Raw genomic sequence first — 22,668 nt, 5'->3', positions numbered from 1 at the left:
GATTCCTTACAGAAGAAGTGCACCAACTATCATAGCCAGGCCAGGCATGATCTAATATCTCAATAAAATTAATTTACTCCAGTCCATATGTTTGCCAAATTCTGAAAGTATTCTCTAAATGTAGAGTTAAATTCAATTAACTCATCATTTTCAGCATTCAGATCACTATGGGTACACCAAAAGTATCCCAAACAGCCTAGATCCGGCTGTTGCTTCCAACCAAGTGATCTTTGAAACATAGAATACTCTTTAGGTGCTGTAATTAATGCAACCTTGGGTGCAATTGGATGCTGGTAATATGAATTTAACAGTAAACATGAGTTGAAGTTTCCTCTGAGGTTCTTAAATCTTGAATAATCATAACAGGCTGAATTCTTCTTGCATGTCAGAAGACCACCATTGATCCATATCAATTCTCCGTTGTCATCAAAATGAGCCACCTGTGTCGAGCACACCTTTTTGATCTTACCCGACTGTTCAACTTGTCCAATAGCAGCAGCATGTTTGTTTGCAAACTCAAAGTCTTCTTGCCCACTAAGTAATTGACCTAGCCAAAAGAGCTCCTTATCACCATGAACTGGCTTACTAGTTAAGTCCCACATATTAAGTTGGCAACCCATCAAGAGCCCTGTCATATGATGGTTTCTATTTAGTACCACCAACCCACTTTCCATGAAATGTCTCCGGTTTAGTCTGAAAAAGGTATTTTCGAAGATTGTTTTAGTTTGAAGTGCAGTTCCAAACACTCTTTGTTCTAAATTATTTGGAAGTAAGGACTTATAAAGGTACACCTCTGAAGACCATATTGTTTCACTTAACGCCCTATCCTTAAAGAAAAGCGCTCCAGATCTTTTATACTTTTCGTTCTGTAGAAGTGTACTAGGTTTCACCAAAGGAACCGTGTCGGCATCCATTAAAATGATTTCCTCGAATGAGGAGAACAAAACAGAGAGCCATTTGTTCTTGAATCTAGTAAATTTATTCAAATGATCTATGTGTAAGCAATTGGATACATCAACAAACCAAACGTTTTGTTTGAATTTGTCATGAGGAGTGTCTACACCTCTCCCGATTTCTATAATCCTTTTTTGAGAATCCCGATTAAGATCCCCCTTATGAACTATTTGAATTGGTAATTCATTTTCAAGAAAACGAAGAACTTTAAGCAAATTCATCACCTCAGTTACTTGTTGATCACTAGCACTCACTACTATTCCAGATCCACTCATACTTTTCAAGACTTCTTTCCAAAAACAAAACCTTTCATTCGATTCACGTTCTGTAGAAGAAGTCGATTCCTTTGTCGAAAGTAAGTTAAACTCTTGACCGTCCCATTTCATAAACTTTGGTGGATTTCGTGAAAAAATTGGTAGAAGCCCCTTCTCTAGGATACTTAGATATTTTGGTAATTGACCTTCACTTTCTAGGAAACATTTTCCAAAAAGACGTAGGTTGCGGACATTATATCGAATTCTGTTTCGGTCAATAGAAGGGTTAGCTAATTGACTTTTGGCCCAGTAGTCCTCTTCTAACAAATTTGAAAAGAATATATCACACTTACAAGAAATGTCGTCGCTAGAGCAGGAAATGAAGTCCAAGTCTTCTATTGTTAACGATGAGGGCCAAGGATTAATCGCATGGGGAATGCCGAAGCAGTACCTAGCTATTGCCAATACGAATATTACTGATATGAAAAAAATAATCGTTGATACTCTTCTTTTGAGATTGATATGTAGAATCTTCATTACTTATGCCATGAGAAGAGTAAACCATGAATGATTTTTCTAACCAAGTCCTCAAATAATTTGGGAACAGGGTCTGTGAACCTGGGGTATCCTAACATGTTATTTTAGTACTCTTGCAGATAGGAAGGTAACTTCGGTCGTACATGCATGTTCGTCCTCAAAAATAAAATGTTATATTTTGCGAGACTTCAAAGCGTTCCTTGAACTTGGCGGCTTATGAATATGCAGAAATTTCGTTCTAAATGTAGTTCTACGATCTTCTCCAAATAGAATTTTTGAATCAACAACCAGCTTTGAAAACCAAAGGATAGATACTCTTTACTATTTCAGAAAAGCACATTTCGATTCTCTAATCTCGTATCATGAAATGATTGCCCTTTTTTATAAGGGATGTTGGCTGTGGGAATATTTTTTTCGCTAATTTTAGAATTCAGATTATAATCGAAATATTTTTTGTGACACTATATGCATGCCAGTGAAATAAGACTTCAATTGATAAGAATTGTAATTGAGGGTCCTATTGAATGTACAATCGTTCCCATGAAATTGCAAGTTAGACCTCGGAATTTTGGATGACTCTCGGAATTAATATTGCACGGGAACCAAAGCAATGTTGCAGGCCCCTCAATTAAATGTTAAGTGAAAGAACAAATCTTTTGCATGATAGCAAGGCTAATATTTCTCGAATATCTATTTAATACCAAATACTAAAAAAGCGCAACATTATTCAAAATTTGACTTGTTATACTCCAACTTATCTGTCGAGTAGTGCAAGATTATTTGTGCCATCGTGCAAAATTTAGATAGGCCACCTACAATATTTATTCCGAGGAATAATCAAAATTCCGAGGTCTAACTTGCAATTTCATGGGAACGATTGTAGCAAAGTCTACAATTTAAGAATTGCTCAGTTGAAATCTCCTTCTTAAGAAGGAGGTAAAGTTTGAAATAGTTCTTATTATAAAGTAGACCATATATCTTGCAGTTTGAGTTCCTAACTAAGTACTCTCTTTCATTATGCAGTGAAGCGGGAAAGAGGCTAAGTTCTTTCCACGGGTGTCATCTCTAGCTAAAACAATTCACAGCCCCAATCTACTTAGATAAATATAGTATTCAGCGTAAGAGACTTTTTAACTTCTCATTATCAAAGGAGTTTTCAAGAATTCCAATTGTTGTACAAGCAATTCGGAAACTTGCATGTTGATGACAGTAATTCTAAAGTATTGATTTGAGCAGTTGCAAGGCCATGGAATTCGATGTGACTGCAAATGTAGCGAATGTTCGGTTCTAGTGTATTTGCAGCGATTTCACATAAATACATTTGAATTCAACCACTTCATCTTCTAATATGGATATCGCGTTCGGTAATATAATATATGCTCTTGAAAACGTGTGAAGTATATTTATGGCATAGAGCAGAAAGTGGAGTGCATGTTGCAGTGTAGTATTCGAAGAATTCTTTATCTAAGGGCAATACCATGCCCTTTGTCGCCGGATAAAGATTGTTTTAGCTACTGCCAACATTGGGACATTTACCAAATGCGATATGCAACTGGGTATGAACATGAGCCGAACAATTCGATCAAAATTTGAAGTTGAAGCGTTGTTTCGCCTAGATTAGCATGTCTATTCTCTTCAACGGATGATGATGATGCTTTTGGGTGTTCAGGGCCAAACTTCCTCTTGACATGTGTATATTGGAACCTTAAATCATTATTTTATAATTTTCGTAGCTTCTTGGGTCAATTTTTGTTTCTATATGAATACACAGCCACGCAAAACCCGGACAGAGATACTCTTGCATTTGGGTATAGTTCCTGTGGAACATTCCTATCCTGTGGAGACCAGTCTCTCGTTGAAATCTACTTTACAGTATATATATACATGCACGGCTTACGATTTTGTATTGTATCGAGAAACTTACACAATCCAACTGATATAATAGAAATCTGACTACGTTCAGATTTTGTGTTGGTGGTGCATTTTTAAGTCAACTCTAACCTTACAATATATGGTTCTTACGGCCTTCGAGGCCTTCGAGACCTTCAAATTTCAGCTCCCTTATTCTAATATACATTAACTCTATAAATTCAGTGCAAAAAATGATCACCATACTAGTATAAATAATTATTGCCATGTTGACATTGATTTCTTAGATATCCTCAAAAAATTCGTCGTTGGCGTAATGGTAGTCTTTCACAAATACCTTGAACTCGTCAGTTTCAGGGTTGTAGGATTCAATGTGCAAAGAGGACAAGTCGTCAACCACGATGTCAGCACCAGCGCTTCTGACCTTTTCAGGATTGTAGGTGGAACAGATACCGACTATAAAGGCTCCAGCTCCCTTTCCAGCAGCAATTCCAGCAGGTGCGTCTTCAAAGACTACTACCTTTTTGGCAGAATGGTTGTATCCCAAGCTGTCTCTGGCAATTTGGTAACCTTGAGGGTGTGGCTTACCCTTGGAGCACTTTTCAGCCGTGATGAAAATATCTGGCTGCTTGATTTGTAACAATTTGAGCCATTTGGTAGCCAAGGGTAAAGTGCCGGACGTGACAATGGCCCATCTCTGCTTCTTATCAGCAGTCTGTGTCTTGGACAAGTTGTCAAAGGATTTGACTAACTCAACAGCACCAGGAATAGGCTTGGCGTATTGACCAAACGAGTCTGGAATCGAACCTTCCATGGCAGTAACAGTTTCAACAACGGCATCTTCTGGTGACCATTTGGCGATGACGTCAAAGGTACGCACACCGTGGGAAGTCTTGATAATTTCTTCTGGGTTAACGTGTGGTCTTGTCTTTGCGAAATCTCTCCAGAATTCGGAGATGGCTCCAGTAGAGTTTACTAAGGTACCGTCACAGTCAAACAAGGCGGCATTGACGTAGAAAACAGCTGGCTTCTTAGTGATAGTCATGGTTATAATTCTTAATTAAGTGAGATGGGAGTAGCGAGAAATTGAAAGACGTTGTTGCACAAAATTCAACAAATAAATGAATTAAATGCAAAACGCAAAAGGGGAGGGGGAAGTGACCTACCTTAAATAGCCTGGATCGATCTGGGCCTTGCAGACTCCATCGTCCCATCAGCAGGGTAAAATCCATCTAAATGGGTGTAAAATATCTCAGGGATTTTGTGTCACCAGTACACACAGATTATGTGCAATAAATCCTTCTTGGTACATCACGAGATGCAGTACAATAGAAGATATGGCAAAAGAAAAGACGAATATCTAGGAACGTTGACGGCATCTGATTGACTCATTTACGACAGGAAAACTATCTTAAGACCAACCCAAGTCGTCTGGGCATCTCGAACCATTCAGATAATTTTTTCGGTGGAAATTGGCAGACACCAACCGAATACAAATGGACAGAAACTGGTTCAGAATTATTGTGTATCTCATCTCAAAACCTCGTCCCAAAACCAGTTTCTTACGTGTGAATCTCTTCCGTTCGTATACACAGCCCAACTTTTTTTGTCTACTCTGTTCTTGTCTATCTGATCCCTAGCACAACTAAAAATACAACATGTCGGTGAAGTTTTCTTCCGCCGGCTATTCCAACAGCTACGACCATTGTAGGTTGAAACTCGTTGATGTAGTAACACCGTTGGAACGTGCAAAAAAAGTCTTCTACTCTAAGACAAAACTCTGGTTTGTAGCACATTGTTTTCGTCAACTACGTCATATGGTGTTGAAGTGCTTATCTACTAGGGCTAGACAATGTGTTCTGGTGTAGTATATTAGGGTCTCCTGTATACTTCATGAATTTTCTCTCGAGCCATTACGTCATACCACTTTTCCAGTACCAGATTGGCTCGAAAACAAAACGGTGCAACTTCCTTAGAAACGGTAAAAAACGAACGTTAAGGAAAAAAGGCAAACATAGGGGACTAGAAGTATGTATGGGAGTTGTTTCGGATTCAGCCGGATGATTGTGCTACGCCTGTGAATGTTGGTGTGAAATTTAGTCTATTTCATGTTACAGAGGCTAACGCGATCGACAAAGCGGTAGATAACACGGATTGACACTCGTTATCTAAGTACATGTATTCCATCCTATCGATCGACAGCTATCGTTCTCTTGTCCTCTGAATTTCAAAGGATACACTCGTCGCAGATAGAGAAATTCAGGTTACCAATTCTTCTAGATGTCAAATATGTCACTTTTTCATATGTCAATTTTCCAAATTCAAAAATATTCCCTCAATCTTCAAGGGAGTCTCTGTCGTCATAGCCTGCTATTGGTCAATGCCTAACATCGTGGCATGGGAAGCTTCTACTGAAAACTGGATGCTTGATAGTGTTTAGCCGGCGTTTCTCCCCTTCTGATCGGCTGCAACTTTCTGCCTGCATGTAGTACCTTTCCTATTTTGGCGGCGCAACCATTTTAATGATTGCGGTTGCGCTTAGTAAAAGATTCCTTCTTCAAATCCCAGGACATCTCTTTAGCTTTGCAAACTTAACAAGGAATCCTAACAAGGCTGAAACATCCAGAGTCATGGAGACTCCGGAGTATATCATCAACATTTCTTCAGACGAAGAAGACGTAGACGACAATGATCTTGAAATCATTGAGTTCCGAAAGCAAACTCAGAATCTTATAGACAATCCGGAACAGCCACAGCACCACATAACTAAGAAGCTAGCGGAGGTACAATGTCCCATTTGCTTTGACGAAGTGACCATGGCCACTTCCACGTCGTGTGGGCACATTTTCTGTCTCGAATGTATACAGCAGAGTATATCCAGTTCACATGCCCGGGGCCAGGTTAGAGGCAAGAGAGGCTCAGGACTATGTCCACTTTGTAGAAAGAATATTTCGTTTAAGGACACAATAGTCCTACGTATGAAGCTTGCGACAACTATGGGTATTCCGGAATTACCCCCCATTCCAGCAGGCGAAGAAGAGATCATAGTCAAAGATATCATAGATGAAGTCAAGGAAGAGACAGAAAAGACAATTGAAGAGAATCTAAAGGATGGAAAAGAAGATGTTGAAGACAAAGCAATGGTAAATGGAAACGGAGCGAAAGAAGCAACGGGAAAGAAATCAATAAAGAAGAGAAAGAAATCTAAACTCCAATTGAAAAGCGATACTGAAGACGAACTGGAAGAATACGAGGATAGTGATTATAAACCAAACGTACGAAAACCAGAATTTGCCGCAACAGGTCATTCTAAAAGAACCAAGAAAGGTTAGTAAGAGGTTCTTCTTTGATAGACAATCATATATAGTACATAGTAATTCTAACCACACTAATGCATTACGATTTCGAAATTCTACAATCTCTAAATTTTACAACTTCAGGAAAATATGTTTCTTTATATTCGTTATTCATCTATAAATTATGCCTTGAAGGTGAAGTTTGGTGCACGCTCGTCGTGGAATCCGTATTTCTCCACCAAGTCGACAAATCTCTCCTTCTCCAATATGATAGCTCCATTCTCTGATTCTTTGGTAATGGTACTGGTAACCACATCCATGACAGCAAACACCCATTCACGTACCTTATGTCTATCATCCATATATAGAACAGCAATTAATCTTTCAAAGAAATCGCCAAATCTCTCATAGAATTTCTTAAAGTTGATGTTGCTCCGCACATCATGCAATAGTTCCTCTTGGTGCTCCTTGTTTTGTAATCCCTTATGTAGACAAAGGACTTCTGTGAGTCTTCCGTACACGACATTGGAGTTGAGGAAATGGAAATCCATGAGGAGTCCGCTGCGCTTGTTATTGTTGGAAAAGAGATATTCCATGATTAGCCTTCGCATTACGAGGTCTCCAAGTCTATCTAACTTCTTTGCTACAGAAGATATGACATTTTTATTGTCCCCTAGCATGAGAACCTGTGAATGAGGATTTATAAGAGCGATATTGAGAAGAAGGTTGCTGAGCAGAGGATTGGTGAATGTCGGAATGGGAGGCAACCTCCCCGAGTCTGGGAACAAGCGTGGTCTAAAGGTATTTCGAAAGACCACAGCCAGATTTACAGTTCTGTAATTTGTAGTGGCAGATTTGGCGTTGGTGAGAAAATCGTCTCTGAACGAATTCACAAACTGACTAACATCGTAGACATCTTTGGAAGGCTTCCCGCCGAGTCTTCGTTGCTTCCTGACCACACTTGCTATAAGGCGCGAAGTAAATTGGTCAATCTCAGAAGGATTTTCTAAGTATTTCATTCCCACATAGACATGGAGGAGTGATAGAGCCCTATACTTGGTGAAGCTGAAAAACTTGCGCATCGCAGCTACTTCGGACGAGTTGGTATTCGTGTCGAAGTATAAGCTATGTGAATTTATAGGGTATTTACTAGACAAGCTCTTTATGGTTGTCACATAAAAAGTCTTCGGTCTGAAGTATTGGTACATTGCTTGCCTGTAGATGGCTTCTCTCATGATAGATCTTCCAAGAACTTCCACAGAATGAGACACCCGTACAAAGTCGACATGATCATTGAAATCGAGATACCGCTGCTGGACAATATCCAAGAAATTCGTCTTGTTTAGATCAATAGGTGGAAGAACTTCGCGTTCTCCTTTGAAAAATCGAAGATACACTTGCTCAGCAGTGAAGAGAGGCAGTTCTGGGCCGTATTCGAATTCATGGACTTTCGCCAGTTTCTCAAACCGTTTACGGTACAAGAGAGTCGGCAATGCGTTCAAAGAGGCATACTGAGGAGCTTCGCGAGATGACTCGTGTAAATTCTCTTCTATGAGATCATATCCACTCTGAATTCTGGCAGGTGAACGAATGTCTTGAAACTTGAACCCTTTGGTTCTTTTAACCTTTGTGTGGACATTCCGATCTGAAAATTCGGAGATTGTTAGCAGCGTATTGGGATGAACTCGTCGTATGGTTCTAAATAGCAGGGCCCTCTGTAACATGAGGTATATGGAGTATGGTGGTTTTATGGAAATTGAGATGGTCAAAAAAAGTGAAAAGTTTCAGTTCTTCTGTACTGTATCAAGATTTTAAATACTTATTTCGCAACCAATAGACACCGAACCAATATTTTGCTAATTGTACTAGCTAAATGCGGTGTCAAAAGTAAATAAGTTGTATTTTTATAGTGTTGATAAAACTTTCTGGGCTTACCACCAGACTATGCTAATGGTATATCCTCACTATATAAAAGAGGACCCAGGCACAGTATGAGCACAAATAGTACCTATGCAAATTACGAAAACTTCTGCTACCAATATCTATTAACAGCTATTACAACATTATGCTATAGTATCGTATTCATTAGTAAACTAATCTATGCATCACAAGTACAACCCCTCAAGGTTCTCCTCCACCTTATTCTTGAGTACTCTCTCTTTGGCTGACTTGAAGTCGTCAGCCTTGACTTGCATTCTTCTTTCTCTCAACGCCAACAAACCAGCTTCCGTACAAATGGCCTTGATATCAGCTCCAGATAAGTCGTCCTTGGAAGTAACTAACTCGTCCAAGTTGACATCGTCAGCCAAGGACATCTTCGACGTGTGAATGGTTAAGATCTTCTTCTTCGTGTTAGCATCGGGATTCTCAAACAAGATCTTTCTGTCAATTCTTCCAGGTCTGATCAACGCTGGATCCAATGACTCGATCTTGTTGGTGGCCATAATGACCTTGATGTCTCCTCTATCGTCAAACCCGTCTAGCTGGTTCAACAACTCTAACATTGTTCTCTGGATTTCACGTTCCCCACCTGATGTCGATTCGTATCTCTTTGTACCAATGGCATCGATCTCATCAATGAAAACGATGGAGGGAGCGTGTTCCCCAGCGATCTGGAAAATTTGTCTACACAATCTAGGACCATCACCCAAGTACTTCTGGATCAACTCTGAGCCTACAATACGCAAAAACGTCGCACTGGTCTGGTTAGCTACAGCCTTCGCCAACAACGTCTTACCCGTACCCGGAGCACCATACAAAATGACACCCTTAGGCGGTTTTATACCCATTTCTTCATACAACTCTGGGTGGGTTAACGGCAACTCTACTGCCTCCTTGATCTCCTGGATTTGGGATTCGAGACCACCGATATCGGCATACGACTCCGTGGGACTCTTGTCCAACTTCATCACGGATACCATAGGATCAGCATCGTCTTGCAAGACCCCCACAACAGATACAGTCTTGTGGTGCAAAAGCACAGAGCAGCCAGGCTCCAACAAGCCCTTGTCTACGAACGACATAATCGATACATAGTACTCAGATCCTGCTGTGCTGGAAACAATGGCATGGTCATCATCAATAATTTCTTCCAAAGTCCCAATAGACATTGGATAGCCACGAAGTTCATCTACCTTCTCCCTTTCTTCGGCTTGTTTAGCCTCAGTAGGCTGGAAAGCTTCCTGATTGGTCACAAACTCTTCTTCCAAAAGCAAATGGTCTTTGATTCTTTCCAACTTCAAGAGCTTCAATTTGCATCTAGTGTTGGGATATACTGAAGGCAATTTCACAGCGGTGTCGGGTCCCTTTCTTCTCTTTTTGCCAAACTTGGATTCTACGGGAGGTTCATACTTGGGCTTTTCTTTTTTCTTGTCGTCTTTCTTTTTGTTGAAGCCATCGCCTCCAGGCATTCCCGATGGTCCTTGTCCCATGGTGTGAATTGAGTGAAATGGGAATAAAAGTAAAAGAAATCGGTAATAATTCGTCAGGATTGAATTCTAGATATTTCAATATTCATTACGTTAATCTAAATATTCGATTTCGAGTGTTGCCACTGACACGTGACAAAACTACACGTGACAAAAATATACGAACAATGTTTGTATTAAGTTTACACAACCATAGCATACTTTGTACTGTAGTTATCCAAGTTCATTTAGTCATATGGTCCAGATCTATATCCATAGCTCCTCTTCGTTCTTTCTCCTCAATAGCCAACCTTTCACTTACTTGCAAACTGCTGATATTGTTGTACGGTATATAAAATTTCCTATTAAGTCACGTGAGTTTCTTCAATTCTTCAGCAACAAATACACATAAGGTAGATTATGAATAGAACAAGCAAAACTTTTCCAAATTGGCTGAGTTAACTTTATGAGTATGTGGAGCTTCAGTACTAGCAAAATCTGTTCTATTTTCATTATTCAATTTTCGCCAGGTCTCTATTTTCCCTCTAATTTCCACACTATTTCTACGCGTCGCTTGCTGTTTTTCGCAGTTCCTCCCTAAAGCTGCCTGGCTTTTTGTCGCTATTTCTCACAATTTGTCGCTATTCTTCGCTATTCTCACTATCCTCACTATTTCTCCTCAAGTCTCACTTTCGCGCATGCCATAACTTATATTGATCTACAACAGCTCCACTTGTAACTTCACCTACAACTTTACGTATATCAAGCCCATGAGTTCCGAGCGTTCGAGTCTTCACTCGAAGGACTTTCGGTCGCTCACCAGTCGCCCCAAGACGGTCCAAATCAAGTCCGGAACTTCTGGATCCGGCAGCACTTCACTTATAACCTCGAGTCATCTTGGGGGAGGCATCAAGCCCATGAACAAACTCACAGACAAGTCCCGCATCTCTCCAAGAAGTCATCTTGTGACAAGACGAAGCCCAACATCGCCTAAATCCCCACTAGCCAAAGAGTTGCTGAGCAAATTGCACCGAGCATCGGCCATCAGAGGTAAGCTCGATCAACTCTCACATTCAAAATCAAATTCTCATTATACTTCAAATTCTCACATAAGTAGCTCTCATTCAATTTTTGCACAAACAAAAACAAAGCCAGTCCGTATTCCCAGTCCAAGAACTGTAGGAATACCAAGAGATGACGCAATTCAGGTTTCTGCTGTGAATTTGCCGTTGGAAAAGTCTGAATCTGAATCTACAAATGTAATTAGTAGTGATAAGAATATTAGTGCTAAGAGTTCGCCTGATTCTAACAAACAGTTACCGCAACTCAGAGATATATTCGGCAATGTGGTTAATCGTAGCTCCAGTCTGATAGACGAGAAGCCGCGAGTTACTATGAGTTTGTCTTCACTAGAAATAGAAGGTCAGGATGAAGCTCTGCACTTAGTAAAGTTGCATATCTCTGCCAACAACGAGTATATCTTTCTCACACGTTATGGCAAGATCGTAGAATTCAGTGTAATTCATGGCGAAGACCAGCTTCAATGGATCAAGTTTGCTGAATATGCAGTTGTACTCCGTATCGCTGGCACTGGCAGCTATTGGATAGCCAACCACGACTTGGAAGATGACGAGTTCAGAGACAATTTTCGCCAGCACCAGCGGTGGAACGTACAACCCGACGTAACAATGACGAGGGATGATCTAGACATAGTGCGGACGAATATGGCCAACAATGCCAATAAAAAGCAGCCTGGTAGATTGAGCTCGTTGTTCAACATTAACAAGATTTCACCCAAGAAGTTCTTTGGTGATGGACAACGAGCTACGAGATCAAAAACCAGTGATCATTTTGATTTCAAGCGATTGGATCAGTCTGAGAATAGCGAAAGTTTGCAAAAAGTTCAAGTTCCCGTTATTCGAGAGACTCCGAAGTCGTTTTCACCAGACTTGCAATACACCTTTGCCAACAATAACGTATTCAAAATAGCTTATTCTGACTTCAAGACACTCTACAACAATGAATGGATCAATGATACCATCATTGACTTCTTTATTCAATATGAAATCGACAGAGCTATCAAAGAACGCCGTGTGCGAGAGAACGAAGTCTATGCATTCAACTCATTTTTCTTCACTAAGTTGATGTCCAAATCTGCCACTCAAGATTCGCCTGATTACTACGGTAATATCAAGCGATGGCTCAGTAAAGTCGACCTCATGTCATATCCATATGTCATTATCCCTATCAACGAACATGCCCATTGGTACTGTTCCATCATAAGAGGATTACCTGAGTTGTTAAAAGGAGCGCAAAATCAGAAGGCCACTATTCAAGTTCCCGATAGTCAGGAAGACGAACAAGACTCTGTAGACTCTTCTGGCAGTTCACAGGAGCCATCTGAAGTAGGTGGTGTAAGCCACTCGGCAAACTCGCACATAGACTTTGATGAAGAACCTGTAGACGCCAAAGCCGTCCCAACTTCCCGGGCAGAGATCTTTGTTTTCGACTCGTTGGGTCAACAGCACAACCAAATCAAAGTTCCTTTGAAACGGTTCATCATAGACTATTGCAAGGAAAAATATAATGTAGACATAGTCAAGGCTCAGATCAGGGTCGTAACAGCTAAAGTGCCCAAACAGAACAACTTCAATGATTGTGGAATACATGTGATCTACAACGTCCGAAAATGGCTAGGAGATATTTCTCTTTGTGAGAAATTATGGAGAGGTTCGTATCTGACCCGTACGGCACGGTCGTTGTTTTTGGCCGAAGAAAGAAACGGTATGAGAAAGCAGTTGATTACTAAATTGCTTGAGTTACACAAGGATAGAATTGTAGGCGAGAGTGACTTGCTGGACGAAGTAAATCAAGATGCGCTCTCAGACGATGATTTGGAGGTGATAGAGTTCCATGCTAACGACAGAGATGCCAGAGCAGCCAGAGCAGCAAACAGAGCAGACAATGCCGATAAAGGAGGTAATGTCAACAAAGGAGGAAATGTCGACAAAGGAGGAAATGTAGACAAAGGAGGTAATGTCGACAAAGGAAGTAATGTAGAAGTTAGAAGTGTAAGAGATAAAACTGAGAATAGTACTGATGGCAAAGTTAGTGTTAATTCTTCAATCGGCGCACTTTCTTCAATCGATGTCAATTCTTCTAATGAGTATCCCAACACTTTAGATCCTCGGTCGTTCCTGAAACAGTCTCCTTCTAATGGGGAGCTGATGATCAATGATAGTCTCCGGAAACATTTCTCAACCGATGTGTTGCCTACATTTGTCATTCGTTTTCTCAACGAGAACTTCAACAAGAAGAACAGAGAACTCGATAGCACCATACTTGCTATAATTTCTCGCGAAATTCGTAGCTTAAAGCACTTGGAAGAACAAGACAAAAGAGTAGCATCTTCATTCCAGAAGGTATTGACAGCCATCGATGAATACCGTGTCCCTGAAAACGAGGCTATTCGGCCAAAGAATAAGGAGTTTAAAATCCAGGATAGCTACGTAGAAGACAGCATTCAAAGAGGAGCTATTCTGTCACCTTCGCTCTACGACTCAGACGATATCAACGAGAGTGTTTCTCAATTGGCGATTTCAACCAAATCTCCCCAAACGCCTAGAAGAGTGCAAACTACTCCATTGAAGGTAACAGACTCAATATCAGAAGTGATTGAGGCAGTCCCGCAAGTCATTGAGGACGTTAGTTCGGCCGCTTCTTCGGATCTAGAGATTGTTTCAGATGGGGAGTTATCGCCAGCGATTCGTTCGAAGCTGAAGTTGCCCACAAAGGAAATAGTAAGCAAACGTCGCAAATTGAAGTAGATAAACTACATCCTACAAACCAAATTTTTCAGCATAACATAGCATATAGCATATAGCATATAGCATACAGCATACAGCATAACATCGGCATTTCATGAAGACAAACTAACACAACATAGAGTAGCTTGTAACACTGTATTCTACTCATAAAGAGGTTATACTTTTGTAGAAATTCACGTGACACTAATGCTAGGGCCAGATCGAGCTCCATAAAAAGTACACAGAAAAAACTTACGGCGAATTCTGAAGATATTGGGGAATACTTGATTCCAGCAAGAGCCCATGGGTATTGAATTTACTTATTAACTTCTTCATAATTAAACTAAGAGAAGAGTTTTATCCAAGGAGAATCGCTATATATGAGGATCAAAAATCACGGACTGTATATACCCCCATTTTCATCAGGCTACGTAATCGCGCGCATTTCCTCGCAAGTCTATTTATTATTCTGTAACTAAAATATGTACTTAGGAATTAAGAATAAATAACTCTTCTGGTAGTTTCTTCATTTTCAGTCCAGAACAAAGTAAACTATGTCTGAAGAATTGCCTCCCTTACCTCCTCGCAAGAGCGTAGAGACTGAATCAGAACCGCAAGTGCCGGTTCCACCCGAGCTTCCGCCACGAGAACCGGTCAATACCGAGACACCAGCTAAAGTGCCAGTGAGCTACACGTACTCCGACCTGTTGCTGACAATTTCGGTCATTCGACAAGACGAATTGTACGGGCTGCCACAGATGAATGAGAATTCTGACTTGTTTACTGTTGGCGGCGCCATTGGCAGCGAAAACTTGAAACAAAGGTTATCTGACCTTGTAAATGATGAGAAAGATGAAGTGGTGCAATTCTGGCACAACTTGATTGAAGACTACAGCAATCTGTATATACGTGAAAGACGGATCAACGACTTAGATAACCATCTTGTTAGCGGTATTCCCGAGAATTTGCGGTCGTTGGTGTATCTCAAAACGCTTCAGATCAGATACAAAATCCACCACAAAGAGACTTACGAAAGTCTCGTTACTAAGGCAAGATACGCCGAGATCAATAAGGAACAAGAAGGTTTGATCGAGAGTCTAAAATTGGACGCTCGGTTGAAGGACATCATCCGTGTTTTCAACTATTACACGAACGAAAAGGCCCCAGTCAAAATGAACAGCTCTGGTTCTATAGATGTGAACACCAGTCCTGGACGCGAGAATGAGGCGACAACTCACTTACCACCTAACCAGTTTATTATATCCATCAGTAAAGTCGTAGAATCAATACCCAACCTAAGTAGCGAGGAGATGCTCTATGTGCTTCTTAAGTTGAACAAACTATATTCGTTTCTCATCAAGGAGGAGCTCTTCTACAAGATCAATAGGACGTTGGAGGACTACAATTCTGTGCTCTTCAAGTACATTAGCATCCAGGGCATCAACTTGGAGTCGATGTACAAGAAGGTTCTCTTCACTTTCTTTCAGGACAAGTTTGAGCCCGAGAAGCTTTTGATAATCCTCGATTTTATAGTGTTTCATGGTTTCGACTTTATTCTTCGTTTATTGGCATGGGCATTCGCAGAAAATGAAGACAAGATAGCCGAACTTGAAGGCGACGAATTAAACGAATTCATCAACTCCAATGAGTTTTTCAGTGATTTGAACTTTGAAATCTTACAAGTATTACAGCAGGACCCTAATGTAATCAAGTTTGAAAACGAGTACCATTTGATGACAGCCAACTCGTTGAACCGCAACAATAATGAGTTGATGAACTTGCGGGAGGTCAACGACGACTTGCTTATCAAGATAAACGAGTTGAATCGTCAACTGGAGAACTTGAGAATAACCCATGGTGAGATCTTGGGCCAGAGTGAATCCTACACTGTAGACTTGGATAGAGCCGTAGGAGAAAAGCTTCGTTTACAAACTACCAGAGATACACTTCAAGAAAAATACGAGCATTTGACTATGAAAGAGAACTTGAAGAACACCATAAAGGCCAATGAAGAGTTTGCTGATAGGAATAGAGAGTTGGAAGAGCAGATAGCTGAGATACGGGCCAGTATTGAAAAGAAGAAGGCCAAGCTCGCTAAAGTAGCTCCGGCAGCCGCAGCTTAGAGTAAGTAGAATAAACAGGGATTCTGAGAGGAAGAATATGTAGTAAGCAGAACTTGAGAAAATAAAGTAGAAATTGTTTTCCTACAATGAAAATTTTTCCTTTTTTCCCGTTTAAAGTTGTTTTTCTAGACACTCTAATTCTATTTGATTTAATTCAACATCTTTCTATCAAATTCGTCTCGTACTGTTGCCTGATGCTATGCTCTTAACCGTCTGAATGCTGTACGAGATAAATTTTCACGATTTTCACGTGACCGGATATGGGCCCATAGGGTGAGATAATAAATTTACGAAATCGATTTACAAATTTTTGACAACTTTCTTCTATGCTCAGCAAGTGAAATGTCAGTTTTAGAGAGTGTTGATACATCCAATCGTCACCAAGGTGTTGGTATTGTAGGAGCCGGGCTTGTAGGGTGCTTAGCGGCTTTGGCGTTCGCAGCCAAGGGATATTCGGTTACACTCTTCGAGCTCAGACCTGATCCCAAAACAGTAGATGCTTCAGAACGTAATTTGCGCTCGATTAACTTGGCAGTTTCGAACCGAGGTATCCGTGCTTTGAAGTATGTAGATGATGCGATGGCAGACCGAATTTTAGAACATATCATACCAATGAAGGGTAGAATGATCCACGATACTACTGGAACGAAACAGGAATCTCAGCTTTATGGACTTTTTGGTGAAAGCATCAACTCAATAGACCGAGGGTTTTTGAACGACTGTTTGTTGGCTGAAATGCGCCATTCTGACGATATCAATGTGCTTTTCAACCACAAGTTGGTCCAATTGGATCATTTGATGAGAGAAGATGAAACACCTACCATGACCTTTGTAGATACCAGAGATAATAAGGCTGAGCCGAAGACTTTTGAGTTCGACTACATTGTAGGCGCTGACGGAGCACATTCTCAGTTCAGATACCAGATGCAGCGGCTGATGAGAATGGACTTTCAGCAGAAGTACATCGACATGCAATACTTGGAGCTCTATATTCCCCCAAACACCCTAGAAGGTGCTACCTCAAAATTTTCTATCGATCCCAATCATCTTCATATCTGGCCCAGACACAACTTCATGTTGATTGCATTGGCGAACAAGGACGGTTCATTCACATCAACTTTCTTTAGTCCCTGGTCGGTCATAGAACTGATCAAGAGTGCTCAGGAATGGGTTGTGTTCTTTAAGAAGAACTTCCCGGATGCCTACAAGCTTATGGGAGATGATCACTTGATTTCAGTTTACGAAAGTAATCCTCGTGGAACTTTGATGCAAGTTACGGCCTACCCGTACCATAACCCTACTGGTAGAGCCATCATCATCGGTGATGCTGCTCACTCTATGGTTCCTTTCTATGGACAGGGCATGAACTGTGGCTTTGAGGACGTGAGAGTATTGATGGAGTTGATAGACACCAACCATGGAAACGTGACTAAGTCGTTCAAACAGTACTCGGATGCTCGTAAAAAGGACTTGGATGCCATCTGTAAACTCGCTTTGGATAACTATCACGAAATGTCATCTAAAGTCACTAGTCCACTCTACTTGATCCGCAAGAAATTGGACTACACCTTGGGCAAATACGCTAATGGAACTCTTTTCCAATGGCTTCCCTTGTACACCATGATCTCCTTCCGTGACGATATTCCGTATGCTAAAGCTATCGCTATAGAAAAGAGACAGGCCACTATCTTGAACCGGGTCCAGATTGTTTCCTTGACGGCGTTAGCTCTTTACGGAGCTGTCAAAGCTGCACAATGTTGGGACAGATTCAGACGTTGAGATGACCTTTAGATGTCGAAGATTCACATTTATCTACCATGTCCAATTCTAGACTAAACCAGATGGTTTCTTTCTGATGTATGTACATAGTACTCTTAATGATAAAATAATATATAAATGAGATTACGAGAAGGAAAATTAGAAAATTAGAAAATTAGAAAATTGTAAGATTTGAAAAATGATGCCAATAGTCTCTATAATCTACTCCATTAGTAAATACTCCTCCGTATATATATATCCATATTAATCTACTGTTCCCATATTGATCTCTTCATATTCTAGTCTAGTCGTGCAATTACCAACTGAAATTTTTTGAAGAAATTCTGGTCCTAATTTTTTTCAATCAGTGGCCAACCCTTCATTTTGTACATATAAAGAAAACTCTTTGGAGCGGACCCGACTGGAATATTTACCGTGATCAAGAGACTACAGGCACATCGAACACCCTTTGGGCAGAGGAAATTCCGTTGTATATATCTCAAATCCAACTTGTATAAAGAATCGATAGTGGAATCTGAAAAATCTGAGAATCTTGAGATCTAATAAACCCTTTAATAACTACCATTTTTTCTATCTAATTTACTAAAACTTACCAAATACCATAGCAGCCATGTTGAAGGCACACATGATGAAATCAAGTCTTTGCAAGCAGGCTTTGACGGCTTCGTCTATGAATTACAAGCTGGTACAGGCAACAGCCATCAGAAGCTTCCACGAGTCACAGATCCATTTCAACAAAGAACAAGCACCACAAGGATCGCCTTTAAAGGTCTTTTTCGATACCTTCAAGAACGAAGTCAAGAAATCGAACGAGTTGAAGGAAAATATCAAGGCTTTACAGGATGAGTCTGGAAGAATGGCTGAATCTGAAGCTTTCAAGAAGGCCAGAGAAGCTTATGAGACAGCACAGAAAGGTAGTAATGCTGCTGGTAAAGTGCTCAAGCTGACTGCAGACGTTGTAGGCGGTGCTGCTGTAAAAGCATGGGATTCTCCTGTTGGTAAGGGAGTCAGAACTACAGTACGTGTAAGTGCTGAAGTAGCAGACAAAGCCTTTGAGCCTGTAAGACAGACACAAGTCTACAAGGATGTTTCTGAAGTTATTGATGATGGTTCGTCGACTTCATATGGTGGATTTTTGACAAAGGAGCAGAGACAGAGATTGAGAGAGAAGGAATTGGAGGAAAGAGCCAGAAAGGGAGTCAAGGGTCCTGTTCGTGAGAACGAAGAGGCTGGCGGAGAGTTAGTAGCCACTGAACATAAGGCTTCAGGTCCATCTGTTGGTGAAAGATGGGAAGAGTACAAACTTAAAACACCTGTGGGCCGTTTCTTTACGTACTTGCAAGAGAAATGGCAGGACTCTGAGAATGGCTTGATTTCACTTATAAGAACCATCATTGAAAAAGTAACAGGGTTCTTTGCCGAAACTGAACAAGCCAAGGTGGTTAAGCAATTTAGAATGATGGATCCTTCTTTCCGTTTAACCGACTTCCAGAAGACATTGACCAACTACATTGTGCCCGAGATCTTAGATGCCTACATCAAGAACGACGAAACCGTGTTGAAGCAATGGTTCTCCGAAGCTCCCTTCAACGTCTGGCAAGCCAACAATAAGCAGTTCATCCAACAGGGCTTGTTCCTGGACGGTCGTATCTTAGATATCCGTGGTGTTGAAGTAGTCACATGCAAGCAGTTGCAACCTAACGATACTCCTGTCATTGTTGTCAGTTGTCGTGCCCAAGAGGTTCATTTGTACCGTAAGGCTAAGACAGGTGACATTGCTGCAGGTACCGAGGATCATATCCAGTTGAGCACATACGCTATGGTTCTTACAAGAGTTCCAGAAGAATTCGACAACGCCACTACGGAAGGATGGAAGATCATAGAGTTCGCTCGTGGTGGTTCCAGACCTTTCCATTGATCCACTGATCCATGATATCTATTAACAATGAATATATCCTTAGGATTAGTGTAGAGAGAGATGCATTTGTATATATATTTAGCATACATAGTAATGAGGACGATGTATTTATGTTTGAGTAGAAGGAGAGGGTTTTGAATATTTGAACCAGATGATATAGTTAGAGGATCGGGAATAAACGATTATCTACATGCACAAATGTATATGAATCGAATAATGTTATGTATGGACATCTTTATATGATTTGAGAGTATGAGACTTGTTGCGTGAGAATATCGGTGCGAATAACTTTTCGCAGCCAAATGCAACCAATTTGCATAAAGTGAATTTCAACTAAAGTCGGTCTAAACGATGTAGATATTGGCCGATAGAAGAGTTGAACGAAGACATGACCAGAAAACAAGCAAATAGAAAAATAGAAGTATACCAATGCAGTACCACGGAAACATAATTGCCATATTATTAGCATTGAAACGTCTCTCACATTAAAAGTACATATACTTAGTAGCTGCGAATGCCAGAGAAGAAAACGGAATTCTGGAAAAAACATCGCAGCACTTAGACATCGCTCTTATATCCTACTCAAGTCTAAGAATCATCAATACTCGTATTCGTCTTTGTAGTATCTTTTCGAAATACAATAATTCATTTCTATTATTGTACTATACATGCTGTGAGCGCAATACATTATGAGGCTGGCTGTTCAAAAAAGGACACCAACCAGCAAAATGACTCTAACAAAATTTCATTAGCATCCAATAAAACACCCTGCCATACCCTACCCTCCTTTAACAGCGTCCCTTGATCAACATATCTGCCAACATCATCAACTCAGTCTTCTACATATGCTCTCTATCTTATCAAAAGAAACATGGTAGCGCTGTCGCACCAACCACGTCGTTCGAAAACAAAAGTAGATCAACTTTTCACAATGTACTATTCTTCTTCCCTCTCTTCACCCACACACCAACATGTCTGATACCATAGCCAGCAAGGAGGAAGCCGCCCGTATTTTTGACCGGCTCAAGAAAAACCCCGCCAACCAAGTCTGTTTTGACTGTCCCAACCGGAATCCTACGTGGACGTCGATTCCATTTGGTATTTTCCTCTGTTTGGAATGTAGTGCAGTCCACAGAAACCTTGGTGTTCACATTTCATTTGTCAAGTCGCTGAACTTGGACTCGTGGCAAAGAATCCAGCTTAGAAATTTCAAATTTGGCGGCAATCAACAGGCCAAAGAGTTTTTTTCCAAACATGGAGGCTCTCAGTTTGTCACCAACAAGAACGGAGTAGATGCCACTGCTAAGTACACATCGCCCGTGGCGGTGAAATACAAAGAAAGATTGAAACAGAAAGCCGTCGAAGATGCTGCAAAACATCCAGACGTTGTCACGTTGGACGACGCCACGGATAACATGCTGTTGTCTGACTCGGCCGGCGAATCGCTGAACGACGACTTCTTCTCCAACTGGACCAAACCGATTAATCTGACACCATCACCTTTGTCTTCAAAGAACGTGACTCCAACTGCTTCCACAGACGACTTGAGTCTTGCTACGAAGAAGAAAGCAGTTTCGACTCGTGTGTCGTCATCGACGATCACTTCATCGCGTTTGAAGAATGGAGCTACGGCAAAAACACTGATTCTCTCGTCGAAAGGATCTGGTCCTAGAAGTTCCCGTTTAGCCGCAAAGAAAATCAATAAAAATGACGAAGAAATCGACTTTGACGAGATCGAAAGAAAGGCCAAACAGGAAGCGGAAGAAGCTAAGAGATTGGGCTACAACCCCAACGAGACTGGAGTCTCTGGTTCTGGCTCTGGCTCTTCTTTCACATCTGGACCTCCAGTTCCCAAGAAAGCACCTTTGTCGTTATCCAGCAGTAATAGTAGAAGTAATGACGAGCCTGTGGTTCTTGCTGCCCCTGTCCAAGAAACCACACAGCAGTTCCAGAAGTTGGGCTTCGGTATGACCATGGGAGATAACGTCGTGGCTTCAGCATCCTCCAAGAAGTATAAAGAAGTCAAGTACACTGGCGAAGTCACAAATAAATTCGGTACCCAGAAGGGTATTTCCTCCGATGAGTTCTTTGGAAGAGGCCCCAGATTTGACGAGCAGGCACAGAACGAGGCCAAGTCCAAATTACAAGCATTCAACGGAGCCCAGTCCATCTCTTCTTCGTCTTACTTTGGCGAAGAAGAAACAGCTGCTGGTGCTTCTAGAGGTAACCGTAGCAGCTCCCTTTCTGGACAGTTGGGTGATTTTGAAGCCTCAGCCAGAGACTTTGCTTCCAAATTCTCTGGTAATGCCAACCAAGACTTGGACGTGTTGAAGGACGCTTTGGAAGACGGTGCAAACAAGTTAGGTTCGTACTTAAGGGATTTCTTGAGGTGATCAATGAGACCTGATGTCTAGTCTAAATCGAATGTCAAAAAGTCTGAAATTCAAATTTCATATAAGCTCCGAATCTCAGCCTTGAAAGTCTATATCTCAAGCCAAACCCTGATTCATCTATGTATGAATACAATATTCACCACTGAATACTCATCTCCATTTCATTTTGCCTACAAGTGTTTCTAGTTTCGTTCCGAAACTAACCAGTGTGACCCACTTGTTATTTATCCGTATATATTTCAATATGTAACACATACTTCTGAAGCCATAGATGGTAATTTAATAAACCTTTTATTCTTACCACTACTATATTGTATTATTCATCACGTGAC

At 40.9% G+C, this 22,668-nt stretch overlaps 11 protein-coding genes across 11 annotated transcripts; 6 read left to right on the top strand and 5 right to left on the bottom strand. All coding sequences in view use genetic code 12, as the record gives it.

Moving 5' to 3' along the window:
• Nucleotides 1–68: 68 nt before the first annotated feature.
• On the bottom strand, nucleotides 69–674 carry PICST_55121 (predicted protein; the record flags this gene model as incomplete). Its single annotated transcript, XM_001382320.1, has 1 exon — nucleotides 69–674. One exon carries the CDS (start codon nucleotides 672–674, stop codon nucleotides 69–71), a length of 606 nt encoding a protein of 201 aa, XP_001382357.2.
• Nucleotides 675–698: 24 nt separating this feature from the next.
• Nucleotides 699–1,463, bottom strand: PICST_42671 (predicted protein; the record flags this gene model as incomplete). Its single annotated transcript, XM_001382319.1, has 1 exon — nucleotides 699–1,463. A coding segment is annotated over one exon (765 nt), but the record flags the coding sequence as incomplete, so codon positions are not given.
• Nucleotides 1,464–3,897: 2,434 nt separating this feature from the next.
• GPP1 (DL-glycerol-3-phosphatase) lies at nucleotides 3,898–4,659 on the bottom strand (the record flags this gene model as incomplete). The annotated part of the gene is made up of 1 exon (XM_001382318.1): nucleotides 3,898–4,659. One exon carries the CDS (start codon nucleotides 4,657–4,659, stop codon nucleotides 3,898–3,900), a length of 762 nt encoding a protein of 253 aa, XP_001382355.1.
• Nucleotides 4,660–6,244: 1,585 nt separating this feature from the next.
• On the top strand, nucleotides 6,245–6,634 carry PICST_54919 (RING finger domain-containing protein; the record flags this gene model as incomplete). Its single annotated transcript, XM_001382845.1, has 1 exon — nucleotides 6,245–6,634. A coding segment is annotated over one exon (390 nt), but the record flags the coding sequence as incomplete, so codon positions are not given.
• Nucleotides 6,635–7,092: 458 nt separating this feature from the next.
• Nucleotides 7,093–8,634, bottom strand: PICST_29581 (predicted protein; the record flags this gene model as incomplete). The annotated part of the gene is made up of 1 exon (XM_001382317.1): nucleotides 7,093–8,634. The coding sequence occupies one exon, from the start codon at nucleotides 8,632–8,634 to the stop codon at nucleotides 7,093–7,095; it is 1,542 nt and encodes a 513-aa protein (XP_001382354.2).
• A 381-nt stretch (nucleotides 8,635–9,015) lies between these two features.
• PRS4 (26S protease regulatory subunit 4 homolog (TAT-binding homolog 5)) lies at nucleotides 9,016–10,320 on the bottom strand (the record flags this gene model as incomplete). Its single annotated transcript, XM_001382316.1, has 1 exon — nucleotides 9,016–10,320. The coding sequence occupies one exon, from the start codon at nucleotides 10,318–10,320 to the stop codon at nucleotides 9,016–9,018; it is 1,305 nt and encodes a 434-aa protein (XP_001382353.1).
• A 767-nt stretch (nucleotides 10,321–11,087) lies between these two features.
• PICST_29579 (predicted protein) lies at nucleotides 11,088–14,144 on the top strand (the record flags this gene model as incomplete). Its single annotated transcript, XM_001382844.1, has 1 exon — nucleotides 11,088–14,144. One exon carries the CDS (start codon nucleotides 11,088–11,090, stop codon nucleotides 14,142–14,144), a length of 3,057 nt encoding a protein of 1,018 aa, XP_001382881.2.
• A 533-nt stretch (nucleotides 14,145–14,677) lies between these two features.
• Nucleotides 14,678–16,222, top strand: PICST_25321 (predicted protein; the record flags this gene model as incomplete). The annotated part of the gene is made up of 1 exon (XM_001382843.1): nucleotides 14,678–16,222. A coding segment is annotated over one exon (1,545 nt), but the record flags the coding sequence as incomplete, so codon positions are not given.
• A 366-nt stretch (nucleotides 16,223–16,588) lies between these two features.
• Nucleotides 16,589–18,025, top strand: BNA4 (kynurenine 3-monooxygenase, mitochondrial precursor (Biosynthesis of nicotinic acid protein 4); the record flags this gene model as incomplete). Its single annotated transcript, XM_001382842.1, has 1 exon — nucleotides 16,589–18,025. One exon carries the CDS (start codon nucleotides 16,589–16,591, stop codon nucleotides 18,023–18,025), a length of 1,437 nt encoding a protein of 478 aa, XP_001382879.2.
• Nucleotides 18,026–18,650: 625 nt separating this feature from the next.
• PICST_40652 (inner membrane translocase component) lies at nucleotides 18,651–19,943 on the top strand (the record flags this gene model as incomplete). The annotated part of the gene is made up of 1 exon (XM_001382841.1): nucleotides 18,651–19,943. One exon carries the CDS (start codon nucleotides 18,651–18,653, stop codon nucleotides 19,941–19,943), a length of 1,293 nt encoding a protein of 430 aa, XP_001382878.2.
• A 966-nt stretch (nucleotides 19,944–20,909) lies between these two features.
• Nucleotides 20,910–22,635, top strand: GLO3 (GTP-ase activating protein for Arf). The gene has a single exon (XM_001382840.1). It carries the CDS (start codon nucleotides 20,915–20,917, stop codon nucleotides 22,334–22,336), a length of 1,422 nt encoding a protein of 473 aa, XP_001382877.2. The 5' UTR covers nucleotides 20,910–20,914; the 3' UTR covers nucleotides 22,337–22,635.
• Nucleotides 22,636–22,668: the final 33 nt, after the last annotated feature.

The sequence above is a fragment of the Scheffersomyces stipitis genome, chromosome 2 (genome assembly GCF_000209165.1).
Source record: "Scheffersomyces stipitis CBS 6054 chromosome 2, complete sequence".
NCBI lineage: Eukaryota > Fungi > Ascomycota > Pichiomycetes > Serinales > Debaryomycetaceae > Scheffersomyces > Scheffersomyces stipitis.
Note: the sequence above shows the minus strand (reverse complement) of the source record. Positions and strands in the feature narration are given on the sequence as shown.